At 40.4% G+C, this 21660-nt stretch overlaps 1 protein-coding gene across 13 annotated transcripts in view; it reads left to right on the top strand.

Moving 5' to 3' along the window:
- MARK3 (microtubule affinity regulating kinase 3) overlaps positions 1-21660 on the top strand; it is a 111669-nt gene that overhangs the window by 16268 nt on the left and 73741 nt on the right. For all 13 annotated transcript variants that reach the window (XM_005695427.3, XM_005695429.3, XM_005695430.2 and 10 more), the window contains exon 2: positions 11017-11208. In XM_005695427.3, the coding sequence (XP_005695484.2) occupies positions 11017-11208 (192 nt within the window). The remainder of the gene's footprint in view (positions 1-11016; positions 11209-21660) is intronic.

A 21660-nucleotide genomic window follows, 5' to 3' on the forward strand; every position in this document is an offset into this window, starting at 1 on the left:
GGATTGGAAAGAAAACGGACCTTTTCCAGTCCTGTGGCCACTGCTGAGTTTTCCAAATTTGCTGGCATATTGAGTGCAGCACTTTCACAGCATCATCTTTCAGGATTTGAAATAGCTCAACTGGAATTCCATCACCTCCACTAGCTTTGTTCATAGTGATGCTTTCTAAGGCCCACTTGGCTTCACATTCCAGGATGTCTTGCTCTAGATGAGTGATCACACCATCGTGATTATCCGGGTCGTGAAGATCCTTTTTGTACAGTTCTTCTATGTATTCTTGCCATCTCTTAATATCTTCTGCTTCTGTTAGGTCCATACCATTTCTGTCCTTTATCGAGCCCATCTTTGCATGAAATGTTCCCTTCGTATCTCTAATTTTCTCGAAGAGATCTCCAGTCTTTCCTGTTCTGTTTTCCTCCTCTGTTTCTTTGCATTGATCACTGAGGAAGGCTTTCTTATCTCTTCTTGCTATTCTCTGGAACTCTGCATTCAGATGCTGATATCTTTCCTTTTCTCCTTTGCTTTTCACTTCTCTTCTTTTCACAGCTATTTGTAAGGCCTCCCCAGACAGCCATTTTGCTTTTTTGCATTTCTTTTCCATGGGGATGGTCTTGATCCCTGTCTCCTGTACAGTGTCATGAACCTCATTCCATAGTTCATCAGGCACTCTATCTATCAGATCTAGTCCCTTAAATCTATTTCTCACTTCCACTGTATAATCATAAGGGATTTGATTTAGGTCATACCTGAATGGTCTAGCGATTTTCCCTGCTTTCTTCAATTTAAGTCTGAATTTGGTAATAAGGAGTTCATGGTCTAGCCACAGTCAGCTCCCGGTCTTGTTTTTGTTGACTGTATGGAGCTTCTCCATCTTTGGCTGCAAAGAATATAATCAGTCTGATTTTGGTGTTGACCATCTGGTGATGTCCATGTGTAGAGTCTTCTCTTGTGTTGTTGGAAGAGGGTGTTTGCTATGACCAGTGCATTATCTTGACAAAACTCTATTAGTCTTTGCCCCGCTTCATTCCGCATTCCAAGGCCAAATTTGCCTGTTACTTCAGGTGTTTCTTGACTTCCTACTTTGGCATTCCAGTCCCCTATAATGAAAAGGACATCTTTTTTGGGTGTTAGTTCTAAAAGATCTTGTAGGTCTTCATAGAACCGTTCAACTTCAGTTTCTTCAGCGTTACTGGTTGGGGCATAGACTTGGATTACTGTGATACTGAATGGTCTGCCTTGGAGACGAACAGAGATCATTCTGTCGCTTTTGAGATTGTGTCCAAGTACTGCATTTTGGACTCTTGTTGACCATAATGGCGACTCCATTTCTTCTGAGGGATTCCTGCCTGCAGTAGTAGATATAATGGTCATCTGAGTTAAATTCACCCATTCCAGTCCATTTTTGTTCGCTGATTCCTAGAATGTCGACGTTCACTCTTGCCATCTCTTGTTTGACCACTTCCAATTTGCCTTGATTTATGTACCTGACATTCCAGGTTCCTATGCAATATTGCTCTTTACAGCTTCAGACCTTGCTTCTATCACCAGTCACATCCACAGCTGGGTATTGTTTTTGCTTTGGCTCCATCCCTTCATGCTTTCTGGAGTTATTTCTCCCCTGATCTCCAGTAGCATACTGGGCACCTACTGACCTGGGGAGTTCCTCTTTTGGTATCCTATCATTTTGCCTTTTCACACTGTTCATGGGGTTCTCAAGGCAAGAATACTGAAGTGGTTTGCCATTCCCTTCTCCAGTGGACCACATTCTGTCAGACCTCTCCACCATGACCCGCCTGTCTTGGGTTGCCTGGCGGCCATGGCTTAGTTTCATTGAGTTAGACAAGGCTGTGGTCCTAGTGTGATTAGATTGACTAGTTTTCTGTGAGTATGGTTTCAGTGTGTCTGCCCTCTGATGCCCTCTTGCAACACCTACCATCTTACTTGGGTTTCTCTTACCTTGGGCGTGGGGTATCTCTCACGGCTGCTCCACAAAGCACAGCCGCTGCTCCTTACACTTTAGAGTAAGTTTAAAATTACTCATAAACTACTGGCTGGAAATGTTAATTGAGATTGCCTTGAACTTTCAGATAAATTTGGGTAGATTGTATAATATTATCTGTTGAAGAGTATGGAATTCCCATTTTACAGTATGTAGAGTATCTTTTATGTCTTTTATTAAAATTTAAGGCTTTGTCCAGGGAGTTCTTGCATAGTCTTAAGTTAGTTTCTATTTACTTTATAGTTTTTATTGCTGTTATGAAGGTTATTTTTTAGTTAAATTTTGTGGTAGGTTACTACTAGTATAGGGAACTTTTGTTATAGGTTGATCTTGCACCTTGCTAAGCTCTCTCTTGAGTTCCAGTGGTATTTCCAATTCTTTTGGTTTGCAGGTAGTTTATATCATCTACAAATAATGACATTTTCTCTCTTCTTAAGATTCTTATAAATTTTTCCTAAAAGTATGAGCCATGAGCTCCAGCTTTTTGTTAAATAATGGTAGTGATAATAGGCAGCTTTGCTTGTTGATGATGTTAAGAAAATGATTCTGAGTTTCTCTGTTTAGGACTTTCCTGGTGGTCCCGTGGTTAAGAATCTGCCTGCCCATGCAGGGGACACAGGTTTGATCCCTGGTCTGGGAAGATTCCACATGCCATGGGGCAGCTAAGCCCATGTGCTGCAACTGCTGAGCTGTCATGCCGTAGAGTCTGCTCCGCAACAAGAGAAGCCGCTGCAATGAGAAGCTCATGCTCCACAGCTGGAGGGTAGCCCCAGCTCTCTGCAGTCAGAGAAAGCCCACACGCAGCAGTGAAGACCCAGTGCAGCCGAAAAATAAAAAGAAAGTTTCTTTGTTTAGTGTAATATTTGTTGAAGGATTTTTGGTTTATGATTTTTGTCAGATTGAGAAAGTTCCATTCTGTTCCCAGTTTGCTAAATTTTTTAAAGCACAAGTGATTAATCCTAACAGATCTGCTTCCTTCAGTGAATGAAGTAACTGCTCAGTTGTTTTCAAAAGTAAATTTTGACTTTGTGAGTATCTCTGAAGTACAAAATACTTGAGAAACAGCTTTTTACTGTCATAGTTTGGCTTTGTAGACCCCCCCCCGCCCCCGCTTTTGTAAATTCCCCCCCCCCCAACCCCACCTTTGAAAATCCTGCCCATGAGTTAACGAGGTGGCATGTTATTTGAAGGATTAGAAAGGATGTGTGGGCACACATTTTATAGGAGGCCAAGCTCTGTTCAGGAAGAATTCAGATACAGCATAAAGTTGCTGTAGACATTTAAACCTGATTTCTTAAGTAGGCCTCTCAAATTTCAGGTTGGTGCTTTAGCAGGTAGATCCAAGGGCAAACCTGGAATCATACAGTTTAAAAAATCATATAGTTAAAACCATTTTTTTCAGTGTGCCTGTGTCTAAGGTATATTCTCATTTGTGTCGTCATAAGCACAGCAGTTCATGTTCTGCGGCTCTTTCTCCCTCTAGGTCTCCTTCACTGGATGCAGTCGTTTACAGTGTTGTGCTAGTTTCTACTGTGCAGCAGAGCGAGTCAGCCGTACGCGCACGCGCTCTGTTTTAGATTTCGTTCCCATGTGGATGCTTACAGAGTTTTGAATCGTTTCCTGTGCTAGGCTGGTTCTTGCTGGTTGTGTGTGTATGTCACTCCCGGTCTCCTCGTTTGTCTCCCACCCGCCTTCTCCCTCTGGTAACCATAGGTTTGTTTTCTACATGTGTATTTCTTTTTGGTAAATAGGTTCATTTTTACCATTTTTTTAAGATTCCACATACAGGTGATAACACCTGATACTTGTCATTGACCTACTTGACTCAGTATGACAGTCTCTAGGTCCATCCATGCTGCTGCATATGGCATTGTTTCATTCTTTTTTTTTTTTTTTATGGCTGAGTAATACTGCGTTATGGGGCTTCCCAGTTGGCGTGGTGATAAAGAACCAACCTGCCAATGCAGGAGACGCAGGAGACACAGGTTTGGTGCCTGGGTTCCATAGGGTAGGAAATGGCAACCTGCTCCAGTATTTTTTTTCCTTTGTATTTTATATTGGTGTATAGCTGATAACAACGTTGTGATAGTTTCAGGTGGACAGCCAAGGGACTCAGCCGTTAATATACATGTATCCATTCCCCCCCCAAACTCCTCTCCCATCTGAGCTGCCATCACATTGAGTAGAGTTCCCTGTGGTGCACAGTAAGTCCTTGTTGGTTACCCCCCCCTTTTTTTTTTTTAAATTAAGTGTCCTCTTTTAAATGATGGGTGTATCTAAGAAGCCATAACAAGGAAAATTAGGAAATATTTGTAACAATAAAAATGAGAAGATAATTTAGCAGAATTTGTTTCATGCAGCTGAAACTGCTTGATGTGGTTAAGTACAACGGGGAGTCTTGCATAAGGCGTGAAAACAAATGCTGGACAGTAGCATAAACTTTTGTGAAATTTGAACAAAATCTGTACTTTAGTTAATATGGTATCATGTTAATTTCCTGTTTTGTTTCTTTTTAACAACATAGTATTTCTTTATATTCTCAGAATTGGATTAAAAGTTTTAAACCTCATTCAAGTTTTTTTTTTTTAAGTCACTAAGATAATAAACTTTCTAGACTTTTAGTAGTAACCACTTCAGTATTCCTGCTTAGAAAATTCCATGGATAGAGGAGCCTGGCGGGCTACAGTCCATGGGGTTGCAAAGAGTCAGACAGATTGAGCGACTGAACACACACACACTATTCCGTTTTATATATCTGTTTCGTTGATGGACATTTAAGTGGCTTCTGTGCTGCAGTGAACATTGGGGCTTTTGATGATGGCCGCTCTGATTGGTGTGAGGCGATGTCTCCCTGTGGTTTCTAGAGCTCTTCTACATGCAGACACGTTTTTAAAGAACTAATATGCATAGCGAAACGGAGTGCATTCCTCATGCACTCTTTTTATTGCTGCTTTCTTCAGTATTGATACGGCACTGGGACAATTTATTAGTGCTTTGGCTAAAACTAACTCACTTATACCGTGGCTTAACCAAATAAGGGTTTATTTGTCTCACAAAACAACTAGACAGCCTCTAGTTTTGGTTCAGCAATTCAATATTGTTGGAGTTGGTGGTTTTTAAAAATATTTTTGTCTTTTCTCTCATGTTTGAGACCTGCAGCTACAGGGTAACTTACAGAGCTGTAGCTCTTGTGGTTGCATTCAAGGCAGCAGAAGGGAGGAAGAGGCCGTATTAGTTAGTGTACCTGTCTGCCTTTATGAGAAACAGAGTTTCCAGGACCACCCAGTAGACTTTCACTAATGAGAACTGACCAGAACGAAGCCATGTACTACCTCCAGCTACAGGGAAGTTTGGGGAAACAAGAATTTCACTGGCCATGTTTCCTCCCCAGAGTCACATCTGGCTTCTGTTAGATAAGACGGCAGGCATGGATGTTGAGGAGATACCTACAGTATTGCTCCACTCCTTAACAACATTACCTAGCAGCTTAAATATTTTGCATTAAACAGAAACTTTAGTTTGATAGTGAACACTTTATGAATTTGTTAATACTTATCTCTTTGCCTTAATTCTGCATAATTTTTAGTAGCACTGCCCATGTTCTAGTTTTCTTGGTGGATAAAGTGGTTCAGCTTAATTCTCTGAGAGAAAGATCTGGGCTCTTTTACTCTTTAATAAAGATTAAATTAAACAGCTTTGAGTGCCCGTTGGGTTTTTAGTGCTTCCACAAAAAGTGGCTACTATTAATGTCACTTTTTGTTGTCACCTTAGGGAGAAAAAAATTTATGGATAAATTGGCTAATAGTACAAGAATTTATTTGCTAAAACGCTAGGAAATTATTTCTTCTTTGGGGCTACTGATGGATGCATGGGGAGGATGGAAGCCAAGTAGAATCAAAATGCAGTTTAATTTGCTTCTGTTCTGAGAGAATTTTTTAGTTAAAATCCTTAGATTTTAAAATTTAAGGAGTTTAAAAAAGATACCCCCTAAATCATAGAAAATAACTAAAATTTGATCCCCAGTATCAATTAAGGCCATTGGAGATTTGTTAGTCTATTTCAGTAGGTGTTGATGTTAATTCGAAATCTTTGTTGTAGACGCACAAAAGCCAGTTGGCATTCTTTTTATCTTTGTTGTTGTATAAATTATTTTAATAAATTTTGGATTTTGCAATTGGCTAAAAAAAAACAAACACAAATAAATAAATAAAAATAAAATTTAAGGAGTTTATCAAACTAAATATTCTGAGTTTAACTCAATAGGAATTTAGCAAACATCAGCTATTTCAATCTGTTATATGAGTTTATACTCTTGTGGGAAAATACAGGTTTCTTTTGGGGTTTGTATTACTGTTTATTTGCCTGAGGGTGTATTATGTAGGCTAGGTTATGCTGTGGCAACATACATGACCAGAATCTTAGTGGCTTAACATTGACTCCATGAAGCCTGATTGCCATTTCCAGGCCGTTTGGTCCTATGATCCTCACTCTTCGGACAGGATTCTAAATTCAGGAGAACAGAAGAACACAGGGCTTGAGTCAAGCACTGTCAATAAATACTTAAGCATGAAAATTACATATTCACTTTCACTCATATCTCATTGGCATTGGCCAAACTTGGGCAAATGACTGTGTGGAACCTCAAGTTGAGTGAGTTTCTCTAGGAAGTCTGAGTAATGTGGATAAGTGTCTATAACAGAGTAGCAAGATAGAGACAGATACAAGCAAAGTACGTTGGGAGTCCAAAGAAAAAGCAGTTCTGCTGGGATGCAGGAAGAGTCAGGGAAGATGGGGACAAATGACTCAAGCATACTGGAAAGAGTAGGATGTCCTTAGGTTTGAATGGAAGAAAGGGCACTCAGACAGAGGGATGATCACGCTAGAGAATAGTGGTGATGTAGTGGCCGAGGAGTAATGGCTTAGATCAGAGAGGACCTTGACTTCATTTAATGTTCGTGTAGCAGCAGTCCGTAGTGGGCACTGTTACAGTTTCTGGGAATATCTGATGATGAACAACAGACAGAAATCTCTTTTCTCTTATAGGGCACCTACTAGTGGATGCAGTGCTAAGGAGTTAGTTTGGGGGGTGGTTGTTCGTGTTTTGTTTTGTTTTTTTTTATGTTTTGGCTTTGTTTCACGCAGCATGTGTGATCTTAGTTCTCTGAGCAGGGATGGTCTGGGCCCCCTGCCGTGGAAGCACAGTGTCTTCACCACTGGACTGCCTGAGAGGTCTCAGGAGTTACTTTTTTATTATAAATAGATTGTAGAGTAAGCAAAGGTATAAACTTCATGCCTATGAATTTTAAGGTTCTTCTAATATTTCTATTTTACATGTAGTAGAAGACGGTTGATTTGTGCAAAAGTTAATATTTTGTCTACTTAACTGTGCCACACTCCAGAAAATTAATTTTCTATAAACTAAATAATACATGAAGGGTTGAATTTATGAACATATAAATTAAAAGTGTATGTTTAAAAAAAAGTGTATGTTTGCATTTAAAAAGCTTTTATAACCAAAATTTTGAATAGTAGTTTAATAACTGTTTTCATTGCATAAATAGTAAAACCGCTAGCCATACACCTCATGGTTACAGGGACTTTGTTTTATGTACTGCTCGTTTCTGACACTCAGAACAGTGCCCAGCTCATAATTATATAAAGTTGATTATACATTATCATTCAATAAATATTTGAATAGAAGAAAGAAGTTTGGGAGATAAAAATTTCTTGTAATTTAACCATCTGAATGCTATGGTGATTAGTGTTTTGATATCATTTATTTTGTCATTCCAATATTTATTAGGGCTTCCCTGTGGCTCAGTTCCTAAAGAATCTGCCTGCAGTGCAGGAGACCCAGGTTTGATCCCTGGATCAGGAAGATACCCTGGAGAAGGAGATGGCAAACCTGTCTAGTATCCTTGCCTGGAAAATCCCATGGACAGAGGAGCCTGGTGGGCTGCTTTCCATGAAGTCACAAAGAGTTGGGCATGACTGAGCAACTAACACTTTTCACTTTCCAGTGTTTATTAAGTACCTGTTACATATGTCAACTACTGTTCTAAGATACAAGGAATAGTAAATTACTGTCCTTGTTTTTATGAAACTTATGTATAGTTTGGAAATAACCATAAATCAAACACGTTTACCAAAATTATTTTAAAACCGTACTTTGTTGCTGTTCGGACTGCAGCATGCCAGGCTTTCCTGACCTTCACTCTCTCCCAGAGTTTTCTTTAAACTCACGTCCATTGAATTGGTGATGCCATCCAACCATCTCATCCTCTCCTGCCCCCTTCTTCTCCTGCTGTCAGTCTTTCCCAGAATCAGGGTCTTTTTTTTACCAATGAGCTGGCTCTTCGCATCAGGTGGCCAAAGCATTGGAGCTTTAGCATCCAGTCCTTCCAGTGAATATTCAGGGTTGATTTCCTTCTAAAACAGCCCAGCCCCATAGCTTTGACTAGATGGACCTTTGTCAGCAAAGTGATGTCTCTGCCTTTTAATATGGTGTCTAGATTTGTCATAGCTTTCCTTCCAAGAAGCAGACGTCTTTTAATTTCATGGCTGCAGTCACCATCTGCAGTGATTTTTGGAGCCCAGGAAAGAAAATCTGTTACTGCTTCCACTTTTTCCCCTTCTATTTGCCATGAAGTGACTGGATGCTGTGATCTTTGTTTTTTGAATGTTGAGTTTTAAACCAGCTTTTTCATTGCTCTTTCACCCTCATAAAGAGGCTCTTTAGTTCCTCTTCTCTTTCTGCCATTAGAGTGATAGCATCTGCATATCTGAGGTGGTGGTGGTTTCTCCCTACAGTCTTGATTCCAACTTGTGATTCATCCAGCCTGGCATTTCGCATGATGTATTCTGCATATAAGTTAAAGAAGCAGGTGACAATATATAGCCTTGACATACTCCTTGTCGTATTCCTTTCCCAGTTTTGAACCAGGCAGTTGTTCTGTGTAAGGTTTTAAATAGCTGTTGCTTCTTGATCTGCATACAGATAGCTTTCTCAGGAGGCAGGTAAGGTAGTCTAATATTCCCAGCTCTGAGAATTTTCCACAGTTTATTGTGATCCACACAGTCAGAAGCTTTAGCCTAGTCACTGAAGCATAATAGGTGTTTTTCTGGGATTCTCTTGCTTTTTCTGTGATCCAGCAGAGCTGGCATTTGATCTCTGGTTCCTCTGCCTTTTCTAAATCCAGCTTGTACACCTGGAAGTTCTCGTTTTACGTACTGTTGAAGCCTAGCTTGAAGGGTTTTGAGCATTACCTTGCTAGCGTGTGAGATGAGTGCAGTTGTACACAATGTACATTCTTTGGCATTGCCCTTCTTTGGGATTGGAATGAAAACTGACCTTTTCCAGCCCTGTGGCCACTGCTGCGTTTTTCAAATTTGCCAACGTATTGAGTGCAGCACTTTAACAGCATCATCTTTGAGGATCTTTCAGTAGCTCAGCTAGAATTCCATCACCTCCTCTAGCTTTGTTTGTCGTAATGCTCCCTAAGGCCCATTTAACTTCACACTCCAGGATGTCTGGCTCTAGGTGAGTGATCACACCATCATGGTTATCCTGGTCATTAAGACCTTTTTTGTACACTTCTGTGTATTCTCGCCACCTCTTCTAAGTCTCCTGCTTCCATTAGGTCCTTGCCAGTCTCTCCTTTATTGTGTCCATCCTTGCATGAAATGTTCCCTTGATATCTCCAGTTTTCTTGAAGAGATCTCTAGTCTTTCCCATTCTATTGTTTCCCACTACTTCTTTGGTTGAAGGCCTTATCTTTCCTTGCTATTCCTCGTTTGTAATGGGCTGTTTTCCCAAAATTCTCATCTGAAAATTAGAGTCTTTTTGCTACAGGAATAAAGTTGTTTAGATTTGTAACCAGTTTTTAAAAATCTTTTTAACTTAAAATGAAGAAACCTATTTCAAAACTTGGTACAGGAGCGACAGAGATTTACTTAGAGGAATATGAAAATGTAGATGGAAATTAACGTGGACATTCTGAAAAGGATATCTTTTGAGGAATTCAGAGATTGGTGGCACAAATTCTTAAGCTTTCACTGTAAAACACTAGTTTTTTTTTTCATTTTTCCTTGATAAGAATGTGTTACAAACTGTAGTTTCTTACGTTTATCACCTAGAATCAAGCTTGTTTTTACCTACAGTTAGAGAGAGAACGTGAGAAACAAGGGACGTTTTCCTGGACAAAAACTTAGAGAGGAGAAAGGGATGGAGGTGCTTGACAGTGTCCTGAGAGGAGAGGAAGCAGTTAGTGCTCATTCGAGGCAGGCAGTGGGGTGTGGCAGCCTTTGGGCGCCGGTGGGGAGAGAGGGAGCGCTGGGCAGCTGGCGGCTCATGTATGCAGAGCTGTCCACGCCAGGCATGTGTAACTCGAGCACCTTTCTATTTAATGTGGTTAGAGGCGTTTATAATTTGTTTTACCTTTTTGGAGTATGTTGAGTACTGTATTCATCTGTTCAACAAATATTTATCAAGGGCTTTGGAGTCTGGCACACATTGTCTTAAAACATCACTGTTAGCGGCATAGTTTAGAAAGAAGTTGGGAATCCATATTCTCTTTGGATTTCTCACTAGTGATATGGTGGTGAATAAATCTCAAGGTATCCTCATCTGGTGAATGGTGATGTTACCTGTTCAACCTATATCAGAAGGTGTGTTAAGTATAATATGTGCTGGTATATTTAATAGCATGTGGGAAAGTTAGGTTCTTTATGACTGTAAGGCAGTCTTCTTTGAACTCCCATTTTATAGTATAGCCACATACAGAAAATAATCTCATCTATCTGAACACCCAGTTGAAGTTCAAGACTGGTATTTCTCTTCTCAGTATTTTATTTTCCTCATGAGTTTATATCACATGGGCAAGTCCCCATAAAGTGCCATATGTATTGGGATTAAAATTAAAGCAGTGATGTTTTGTTTCTTCAACTAGAGACTCTTAAACCCTGTCAACTGCTGTGGGTTCCTCATTTCCTATCCTTTGTTGTCTGTTTGATTGTAGCACACGTCACATGGAGATGGGCGGCAGGAAGTAACCTCTCGCTCTGGGCGCTCTGGAGCACGGTGTAGAAACTCTATAGCTTCCTGTGCAGATGAACAACCTCACATTGGAAACTACAGGCTGTTAAAAACTATCGGCAAGGGGAATTTTGCAAAAGTGAAGTTGGCAAGACACATCCTTACAGGCAGAGAGGTAAGTAACAAATTATGCTTGATTTCTGTTAAAACGCTTTTCTGTTTATTTCCATGTGAGAGAAAGAGGAACACAATGTATATATTTGGACTTTCTGTAAGCTAATTAAACATTTTTTAAGAATAGGAAACTTATATATTAATTATCCTGGGAGTTCTTTTACTTTCTCATTTCTTTACCTGTTGTAAAGACTACATATTGAGTGTTTGAATGACCTTTGCCTTTATAAAGAGGTAGCGTTCTTTTTCAGTGGTAAACGTGTACCACCACAGTAAAAATGTTTAACTTCATTACAAGCTCATGGTACTTGCAAAAATCAAGTGTTGACTGTTTTTATAGATTTATCCTCAAGAAGCTTCTTCATCTCCCCAAACATTTATCTCATAGCTTATGTTTGATAGGTTATTATGGAAAAAGGCACATACTTTCCTAATTTTTGTCGTATTTGCTTTCTGCTTAACCACATTCCATGTTTATCAAAAACACTTCCATTAAAACTGCTCCTTAATTAACTCCCTCCTCCCATTCTTTTTGTGCAGCACAGAACTGCTCTGGTGTGTTTGGCTTTTGGCTGTGCTGGGTCTTCGTTGGGACACACGGGCCATTTGCTGGTGTGCAGGCTTTTCTCTAGTTGTGGCACACAGGCTGAGTCGCTCTGTGGCATGTGGGGTCTTGGTTTCCCAACCAGGGATCAAACTTGTGACCTCTACATTGAACAGTGAATTCTTAACCACTGGACCACCAGGAAAGTCCCTGTTCTGCCTTTTTTTTTTTTTTTACATAGTTTCTCGGATTTGGATCTTTGTACCTGCTATTTCTTGCCTAAAATACACTTCATCCATTTGTGTTGGAGTCACTTCTTGGGGAAAGTAGTGATTGACAGGCTCCCTTTCCCCAGGCATGGCACTCATGTTAAAAATCACGATACTTTTTCCCTAGATAGCATTTTTACCATTACAGTTATATAAATAATATGTTTTACTATTATAATTACAATTATATTACAAATTGCTTATTTATCTGTCTTTCCCCTCTAATCTATAGGGAAGACATCAGCACTTAACCATATTTGGCACATAGCAGATACTCGTTGTTTAGTCGATAAGTTGTGTCTGACTCTTTTTCGACTCCGTGGACTGTAACGCCCAGGCTCCTCTGTCCATGGGATTTTCCAGGTAGTAGATTTTCTGGAGTGGATTGCTTTTTCCTTCTCCAGGGAATCTTCCCAGACCAGGGATCGAACCTGCATCACCTGCATTGACAGATGGATTCTTTACCACTGAGCCACCAGGGAAGCCTTATTAAGTACTTAGTAAATTTAAAAAAAAACTTTATTTTGTATTCAGATATAGCTGATTAACATAGTGTTGTGATAGTTTCAGGTGAACAGCGAAGGGACTCAGCCATACATATCCATGTATCCGTTCTCCCCTGTACTTGATAAATATTTATTGAGTGAATTTAATGTTACTTTTGAAGGAAACTGTAAAGAAATGATTCCCATGTAGTGGAGCCTCCTGAGATGTGTGCCAAGGCAGTGTTAAAATGTGCTGAGGCCTGCGGTCCACTATGCAAGGGCCTGCTGGAGCGGGACCCACCCTGGGTAACTTCCTCTGTGTTCTCGGACCTGAAGAAGGTTGTGCATCATTGGTCTATTCTGACTGGAGTCTTAAGTAAAGACTGTAACTAAAAATTTGCCTTTTCATGTTTCATCTCAATTTTAGTGGCAGTTCCCTGGTTAAGACTCCATAGAGATGCTGGGACTGCTTTTGGAATCAGTAAATAGCCTGAGTTAGTGAGGTTTCTTTGCTGCCCGAGATCCAAACTTTTTGAAATAAGGAACAGAACCTCTCAGTTTATTTCCCCCAACCAGTTTCAGGTGGTTACTTGGCCAGTTTCCTTATACAGATGGGAGATGGTGGGTTAAAAGAGGAGTAAGACAGACAGACCCTCTCCCCTTTTACATAACTTACGTGTGCTGGAGTGAGACTTGCCATGTTTACATCTAGTGTGTTCTCTCCAGAAATGCTTGAATTTGACTAGATAGTGGCTAACTTAAAACACTTTTTTTTTTTTGAGGTCTGAAAAAATTGAGTTTACTTTTTCCCCCCTATTGTAGGTCTTACCCAGAATCATGTAAAATATAAACATTATAGAAATTCATTATGTAGAAAATAAAATTCCTTAAATTTTCTCTCTTAGAGGATCACTTTGAGCAGTTTGGTATACATTACCACAGTTTTTTTATATGCACAGTAATTTTTGTTTATTTTAACAAGAAAGGACATAATGGTAGTTTTTCTTAGCAAGTACTCTATCACGCATTTATCACATCTGAATTTTAGTGCTTCTAGATCTGACATACTCTGTTTTTGCAAACATCTGCGCTGAATGTCCTTAAACATAACTTTCTGTCCTTTATTAAGAGTGTTTCTGTAGGATGAATTCCTAGATGTCTGGAAGTCCTGGTTCAGAGGGAATGTGAGACTGTAGTTTGTTGCTGTTCAGGTGATAAGTTGTGTCTGACTCTTCGCGACCCCACAGAGTGTAGCACACCAGGCTTCTCTGTCCTCCACTAACTCACAGAGTTTGCTCAAATTCATGCCATTGAATTAGTGATGCTGTCTAACCATCTCATCCTCTGCCACCCCTTCTCCTTTTGCCTTCAGTCTTTGCCAGCATCAGGGTCTTTTCCAGTGAGTCAGCTCTTGGCATCAAGTGGCGAAAGTATTGAAGCTTCACCATCACCGTCGGTCCTTCCAATGAATATTCAGGGTTGATTTCCTTTAGGAGTGATTGATTTGATCTCCTTACAGTCCAAGGGACTCTCAAGAGTCTTCTCCAGCACCACAGTTCAAAAGCATCAATTCTTTGGCGCGCGGCCTTTATGGTCCAGCTCTTATATCTGTACATGACTACTGAAAAGGTCATAGCTTTAACTATATGGACCTTTTGTTAGCAAAGTGATGTTTCTGCATTTTAATACTGTAATGCTGCTGCGTCGCTTCAGTTGTGTCCGACTCTGTGCGACCCCATAGACAGCCTCCCACGAGGCTCCCTCGTCCCTGGGATTCTCCAGGCAACAACACTGGAGAGGGTGCCATTTCCTTCTCCAATGCATGAAAGTGAAAAGTGAAAGTGAAGTCACTTAGTCGTATCTGACTCTTCGCGACCCCATGGACTGCAGCCTACCAGGCTCCTCCGTCCATGGGATTTTCCAGGCAAGAGTACTAGGTACTGCTAAATTGGTTTTGAGAGAATGTTGTACTATTTTATTAGCCTACCAAAATGAATGAGAGTGCCTGTTTTTCTACACCCTTGCTAACACTATAGATAATTTTTTGTCTGTCGGATAAACCAAAAAATGATATTTTTTTAAAAAAGGTTGCTTTTTTGATAGCTACTTAGATTGATGATATTTTCATATATTTGTGTCATTTATATTTTCTTTTTAAAATAAGCTTCCTGTTGTATATCCCTTATCTGTGTTTCTTTTCTCTTTTACTCTTAGTGATTTAAACCTTTTATGTGTTTTTAGACATCAGTCTGATCTATCTGGGTTTCATGTCTTGGTGAGAACAGTTTACTTTTTTCCCAGACTGTAAAAATGATTCTGCTTTTTTTCTTTAAATACTGCTGTGACTGGCATTTGAATGTTTAATTGACTTACTGTGTATTTTGGAGGATTAGTATGCGGTGTAGAGAACTTTTCCCCCCAGGTGCATTACTGCTTTCCCAGGATCACCGGAAAATTGGTTCTTTCTCCCGATTGTTAAATTCCCTTTGGTTTCTCTGATTTAACTTATTTAGTTTTATACCCAGTCATGGTGTTTTTAATACTGCAGCTTTTGATTGTACATTTTTATTTTTTGAAATAGGGTAAAGTCCCCTGATGATGATTCTTATTTCTTAAGAATGTCATTCATCTTCGTGCCATTTACTCTATCAGATGAGTTTTTATTTCATTCCACTTTTTTTTTGGTGGGGGGGCCATACCATGTGGCATAAGGGATCTTAGTTCCCCACCAGGGGTTGAATCTGCACCCTGCATTGGGAATGTGGTAGAGTCTTAACCAGTGGCCCACCAAAGAAGTCCCTGTACAGGTCTTTATGTGAGCATAAATTTTAATTTCTTTAGGATAATTAATCCAGGAGTGGGATTGCTGGGTCATATGGTAAAACACTGAAGTTTTTTTAGACAGTTGATTTTATTATAGGTTTATTATAGTATATATTTTATTACAGGTTTATTATAATATTCCTAATAGATCAAAAGAAACCTAAAATCTATAGTCATTGTATTTTTATCACTTGGTACTGTTCTCTTGTCAGCCCATTGAAAACGAAAGTTTTTCCATCAGCATTCTCTTGCCCTTTTATGGGAATGTGATGTGTCTTTCCTATTGAGGTACTAAGACCTCTAAAGAAAACCCAGAGTGCTCCAGGAGGCGATTTTGGTAATTCAGAGACTTAATTCATTCAGTCAGTAGAAGATAAAGAGTTATTATATGGTATGTTAAGAGACATCAAACCAGTCAATACTAAAGGAAATCAGTCCTGAATATTCTTTGGAAAGACTGATGCTGAAGTTCCAATACTTTGGCCGCATACCTGATGCAAAGAGCTGACTTATTAGAAAAGACCCTGATGCTGGGAAAAGATTGAAGACAGGAGGAGAAGGGGACTACAGAGAATGAGATGGTTGGATGGCATTGCCGACTCAATGGACATGAATTTGAGCAAGTCTGGGAGATAGTGAAGAACAGGGGAGCCTGGCGTACTGCAGTCCATGGGGTCTTTAGTTCCCTGACCAGGGATTGAACCAGCGCCCCCCTGCAGTGAAAGTGTGGATTCCTAACCACTGGACTACCAGGGAATTCCTTGGAGTTCTATTTAATCAGAGATTGGAAGCCTTGAAAAGGGCCTTGATGTATATGAGTTTTATTGTGCCAACCGGCTTGTAGGATCTTGGTTCTGTGACCAGGGATTGAACCTGGGCCCTGGCAGTGAAAGTGCTGAGGCCTGACCACTGGACCACCGATGAGTTCTCAGGAAGCTTGATGTTTTTGTTTTGTTTTCTCTTTCTGTTTTGCTTTCTGGGAGATGTCTGTATCTTCCAGTGTTTCTCTTAAATGTGTGTGCGCTCCTGTGGGTGCCCTCCTCCCCCTAGTTCGTTCTCGTTCTCTGATTATTTGCCTTTCTAGTCCAGTCCTGATATCAGTGCTGTCTCTTCTGTTAACTCCCTGAGGATAGTAAAAAGCATGATTCTTTTTGTTGTTCTTGTTCCCTACGTTGTTTCTCTTTTCGCTGGGATTCATTGTTGGTGTCTCTCTTAGAGACTTCATCTGGGATCTGGTAAGTCTTGGTTGTCTGTCTTAGGTGGAACCCTAAGAAGCTGATCGGAAGCTGGGTTTGCATGCATAGAATATGTTTGACCACTTTCTTTTGGGAGTTGTCCAGTGCTTTTATTGGAGGATCCAGGATCTCTGCCATCTTGTCGCTGGGACCCTTCTGTTCTCTGGATTAAGAATCCTCTGTTCTGCTTGGGAGGCTCCATGGTCCCACCCCTCCTTAGTGGCAGTCTGACACTTAATCCTCCCCTTTCCCTCTCCATGCCTCACTCCTGCCCTCTCCTGGCTTGTTGACTCGGAGTCCAGAGCTTCTCTAACTTCTGAAATCGGTGGTCATTGGTTGGCTGAGGAGCAGCAGCGTTCTTTATGCAGACTTTTGACTTTGGAATTAGCCCAGCAGCTCCTGCCACCTGGAACCTCCGGGTCTGGAGCCCTTTCCAAGCCATGGTGGGAACCACATTGTTTCTGGTTACAGTGTTCCTCCACCCTCTCGCCTTCAGAAAGTTTCTGGCATGTATTTCCCACTGTGGTCTTCTCGGCTTGTTACTGCGCTTTTGTGATTGCGTGCGTTTACTGTCAGTCTGTGCCCTCTCTCCTACACTAGAGAAGAAGCCAGAGAGGAGCGAGAGGAAAAAAGGTTTCAGGCTTGAACCTCATTGGTCCTCGGCCTCTGAGTACTCAATTAGTATTTGTTGTTGGTTGTAAGAATGATAAAACCTCAGCTTTTCATCCTTGAATGTGCTAAACTTCTTGAGATTTTAGTTTACAACTTTTTGTGTGTGTCAAGACTGTGTTAACAGCTTTACGGAAAGTTTGGAGACCAGAAAGGAAAAAAATTCCCACAGTCAAAATATTCAGAATACCACTATTTTGGTATATCATATCCTATATATTTTTTCAACATACTTTTGGCCCTGATTTTGTATGATGGTTTTTTCCCTTCAGAATTTTATCCTTAAGTTTTCCCCGATGCTGCATAATCATAAATTGTAGGTTTCAGTGGTTATATGCAGTTTCGTTGATTTGAACAGTAGTTTTCAAATTTTTTTAATCTCACAGTTCCATTAAACTTTTTAAATTGAGGACTCAAAACAGGTTTTTGTTTATATGAGTTACATCTGTTGCTGTTTACTGTTTTAGAAGTTAGCACTAACAAACTTAAAATATATATTAATTTATTAAAAATAATAAACCTTTTACTTGTTAATAAAAATAACATATTTTTATGAAAAATGACTAATTTTCCAAAACAAATTACAAATAAGAATGACATTGTTTTAATTTTTTGCAATTCACTTTAGTATCTCATTTAATAGAAGGTAGCTGTATTTTAAGTCTGCTCTGCATTCAGACAATTTTGGTATGTGGTTATGGTTGAAGTCTGTGAAGAAAATCTGGCCCCACTCAGATAAGTAGTGAACAAAGAAAGGAAGACCTCATTATCTCTCTCAGGTGGTTCTGGGTATTGCCTTTTGCTGCTCTGTTAAAACTCAATACGTAGTCATTGCTGGGATTGGGGCAGTGATTAATAGAATGTTTCTTTAAAACAACTGTTGACACGCAAAAATAATATTTTGAACAGTTGGCTTTTTTTGGAAATAATAGTAGCAGATTTGGAAGTAAGCAAGCAGAATGGTAAAAGATAGCGTTAGTAGTCTAATAACATATAAGTAAAAAGACCACTTGACCTGCCTCTTGAGAAACCTGCATGCGGGTCAGGAAGCAACAGTTAGAACTGGACATGGAACAACAGACTGGTTCCCAGTAGGAAAAGGAGTACGTCAAGGCTGTTTATTGTCACCCTGTTTATTTAACTTATATGCAGAGTACATCATGAGAAACGCTGGGCTGGAAGACGCACAAGCTGGAATCAAGATTGCCGGGAGAAATATCAATAACCTCAGATATGCAGATGACACCACCCTTACGGCAGAAAGTGAAGAGGAACTAAAAAGTCTCTTGATGAAAGTGAAAGAGGAGAGTGAAAAAGTTGGCTTAAAGCTCAACATTCAGAAAACGAAGATCATGGCATCCGATCCCATCACTTCATGGGAAATAGTTGGGGAAACAGTGGAAACAGTGTCAGACTTAATTTTGGGGGCTCCAAAATCACTGCAGATGGTGATTGCAGCCATGAAATTAAAAGACACTTACTCCTTGGAAGGAAAGTTATGACCAACCTAGATAGCGTATTGAAAAGCAGAGACATTACTTTGCCAACAAAGGTCCGTCTAGTCAAGGCTATGGTTATTCCAGTGGTCATGTATGGATGTGAGAGTTGGACTGTGAAGAAAGCTGAGCGCCAAAGAATTAATGCTTTTGAACTGTGGTGTTGGAGAAGACTCTTGAGAGTCCCTTGGACTGCAAGGAGATCCAGCCAGTCCATCCTAAAGGAGACCAGTCCTGGGTATTCATGGGAAGGACTGATCCTGAGGCTGAAGCTCCAGTACTTTGGCCACCTCATGTGAAGAGTTGACTCATTGGAAAAGACCCTGATGCTGGGAGAGATTGGGGGCAGGAGGAGAAGGGGACAACAGAGGATAAGGTGGCTGGATGGCATCACCAACTCGATGGACATGAGTTTGAGTGAACTCCGGGAGTTGGTGATGGACAGGGAGGCCTGGCATGCTGCTATTCATGGGGTCGCAAAGAGTCTGACACCAATGAACGGCTGAACTGAAAAAGCATACAGATGATTGTGGTTTATTGTGGAATATTTACAGTTAATGTGCAGAGAAAGAAACAAACTTGACATAAACCTAGTTCCTACAAATTAAAAAGCACTTAATTACATAATTGTGACACTTTTTTATTGTGGTAAAATGAACATGGCATAAAGTTTACCATTTTGGCCATTTTTAAGCAAGCAGCTCAGTGGCATTAAGTGCATTTATACTGTTTGCAACCATCACCACTGTCCATCTTCAGAATAGACCCACTAGTCAATCTCATTATTCACAAATTTCATATTTGCAGATTTACATACTCTCCAAAATCTGTCTGCGATCCCCACGTCAATGCCAGCGGTGCGCTTGCAGTCTTTTTTGGCCATGCATAGAGCAGTGCAAAGCTGGAATTGCTTTATGTGTGTTTCCTCTGCTGAGGTCCGACAAGGCCTTCTTGGCCTTCTTTCAGCTTTCATACTATTAACAAGTGCCTGTTGTGTGGTTATTTAATCCATATTTTCCACATTTTTTGTGCATTTTGATGGTGATTTTGCTACTTAAAATGACCCCCAACTGTAGGGCTGAGGTAACCAGCCAGTGTTTCTAAAGGCAAAGGCTATGAGTGCCTTATAGAGAAAATATATTTGTTAGATAAGCTCCATTCAGGCATGAGTTAGATAGTGCTGCTGCTGCTGCTAAATTGCTTCAGTCGTGTCCGACTCTGTGCGACCCCATAGATGGCAGCTGATGAGGCTCCCCCGTCCCTGGGATTCTCTAGGCAAGGACACTGGAGTGGGTTGCCATTTCCTTCTCCATAGATAGTGCTAGTCAGTGTTAATAAATCAATAACATATAGTGAATGAGATGTCCTTAAGCAGAAACATAAAACACGGTTGTGTATTGGTCAGTTGATAAAAATGTTATGACTAGGGGCTCAAAGGAACCTCTTCGAGAAACAGTGGCTCAGTATCCCCTGATTCAGTGTTCACAGTGAGTTTATAGACTGGAGTTACCATGGATAATGTGAATCAGCTGTCTGTTTTTGAAATAGGAGGCTTAATTGTTATGTTTTTTTGTGACAGCAGATACATGGGAAGGAATATTAGGAAAGATTGAAGGCAGAAGGAGAAGGGGACGACAGAGGATGAGATGATTGGATGGCATCACCGACTCCATGGACGAGTTTGAGTAAACTCTGGGAGTTGGTGACGGACAGGGAGGCGTGGTGTGCTGCAGTTCAATGGGGTCACAAAGAGTTGGACACGACTGAACGACTGAAGTGAACTGAACTCAAGTGTCTTAGTCTTGAAAACATTTTCAAGAGTGGAGGAATCAGAAGCACACTGAGAGCTCTTTACATGCGGTGTGTGGAGTTGGTTGGCTTAGCTTCACGGTGGCTTGGGTGAACGTTGGCCTCTCACTTGGACCTTCATTTACACAGCGTTGAATTGTTTTCTCTAGTTTCCTGGATTGTATCCTTCCTTGAGCATACCCTCGGCTTGTGTGTGCCCTGCTGTGTGCCCCTCTGACTTTTGTCTTCCAGAAATTGTTTCGGGTCTCTTGTTTGCTGGTGCTGCCTCTCCCATTCTCTTTGCCATTTTTTTAAATCATTTTGTCTTTATTGTTTGATTGGACTGTCAGATGGGAGAAGAGAGAATGAACATGACAAGTGCGCCATCTTTAACTGGGAGTACTCACTATGGGTACAGAAGAGCTTTTTAATCAAACGGGGGTCTCCGGCATTGCAGGTGGATTCTTTACCAACTGAGCTATCAGGGAAGCCCTTTAGTTATTTTTATTCAAGTTAATTATCTATTACACAGTTTAAAGAATCAGTGCTTGTTTTTTTTTAAGTGTTCCCTGGCCCCACCCCAATTTCCTAATCACTTTCAGCCTTTTAAATTGTTTTTGAGGTTTTGTTCTTATTTTTCAATTTGAGGCATCATTAACTATTGACTTTTGAACTGTAGTTTTTTAACAGTCGTGTCTGACTCTGTGCGACCCCATAGATGGCAGCCCACCAGGCTCCTTGCACACATCAAGAAAAAAATATAAGTATTTGCAAAACCATGACCCAGAGCAAAAATACACCATGACTTGAACCCCAGAAGTCCTCCCTTCCACCTCCTCCTAATCATTTCACTTTCCTCCCCACGAGATAACCACTATAATGACTTGTAAAACACCACAGGTTATTCGGTCTGTTCTCTTAAAATCATGGAGCCGCACAGCATTCGTTAACTTGCGTGCCTCTGTTCCTCTGCCTTGTGCTCGTGACAGTCACTCATCCTGCTGTGTATTGTTAGGTGTAATTTGAAGTGGGTAGGCTTGTTCTCCATTGCTGTGGACTGAATTGTGTTCCCCGGAATTCAGATGTCAAAGCTTATTTGGAGATAGAGCCTTTGTGGAAATGATTAGGTTGAATTAGGTCATAA

The sequence above is a fragment of the Capra hircus genome, chromosome 21 (genome assembly GCF_001704415.2).
Source record: "Capra hircus breed San Clemente chromosome 21, ASM170441v1, whole genome shotgun sequence".
In the NCBI taxonomy this organism is placed as follows: domain Eukaryota; kingdom Metazoa; phylum Chordata; class Mammalia; order Artiodactyla; family Bovidae; genus Capra; species Capra hircus.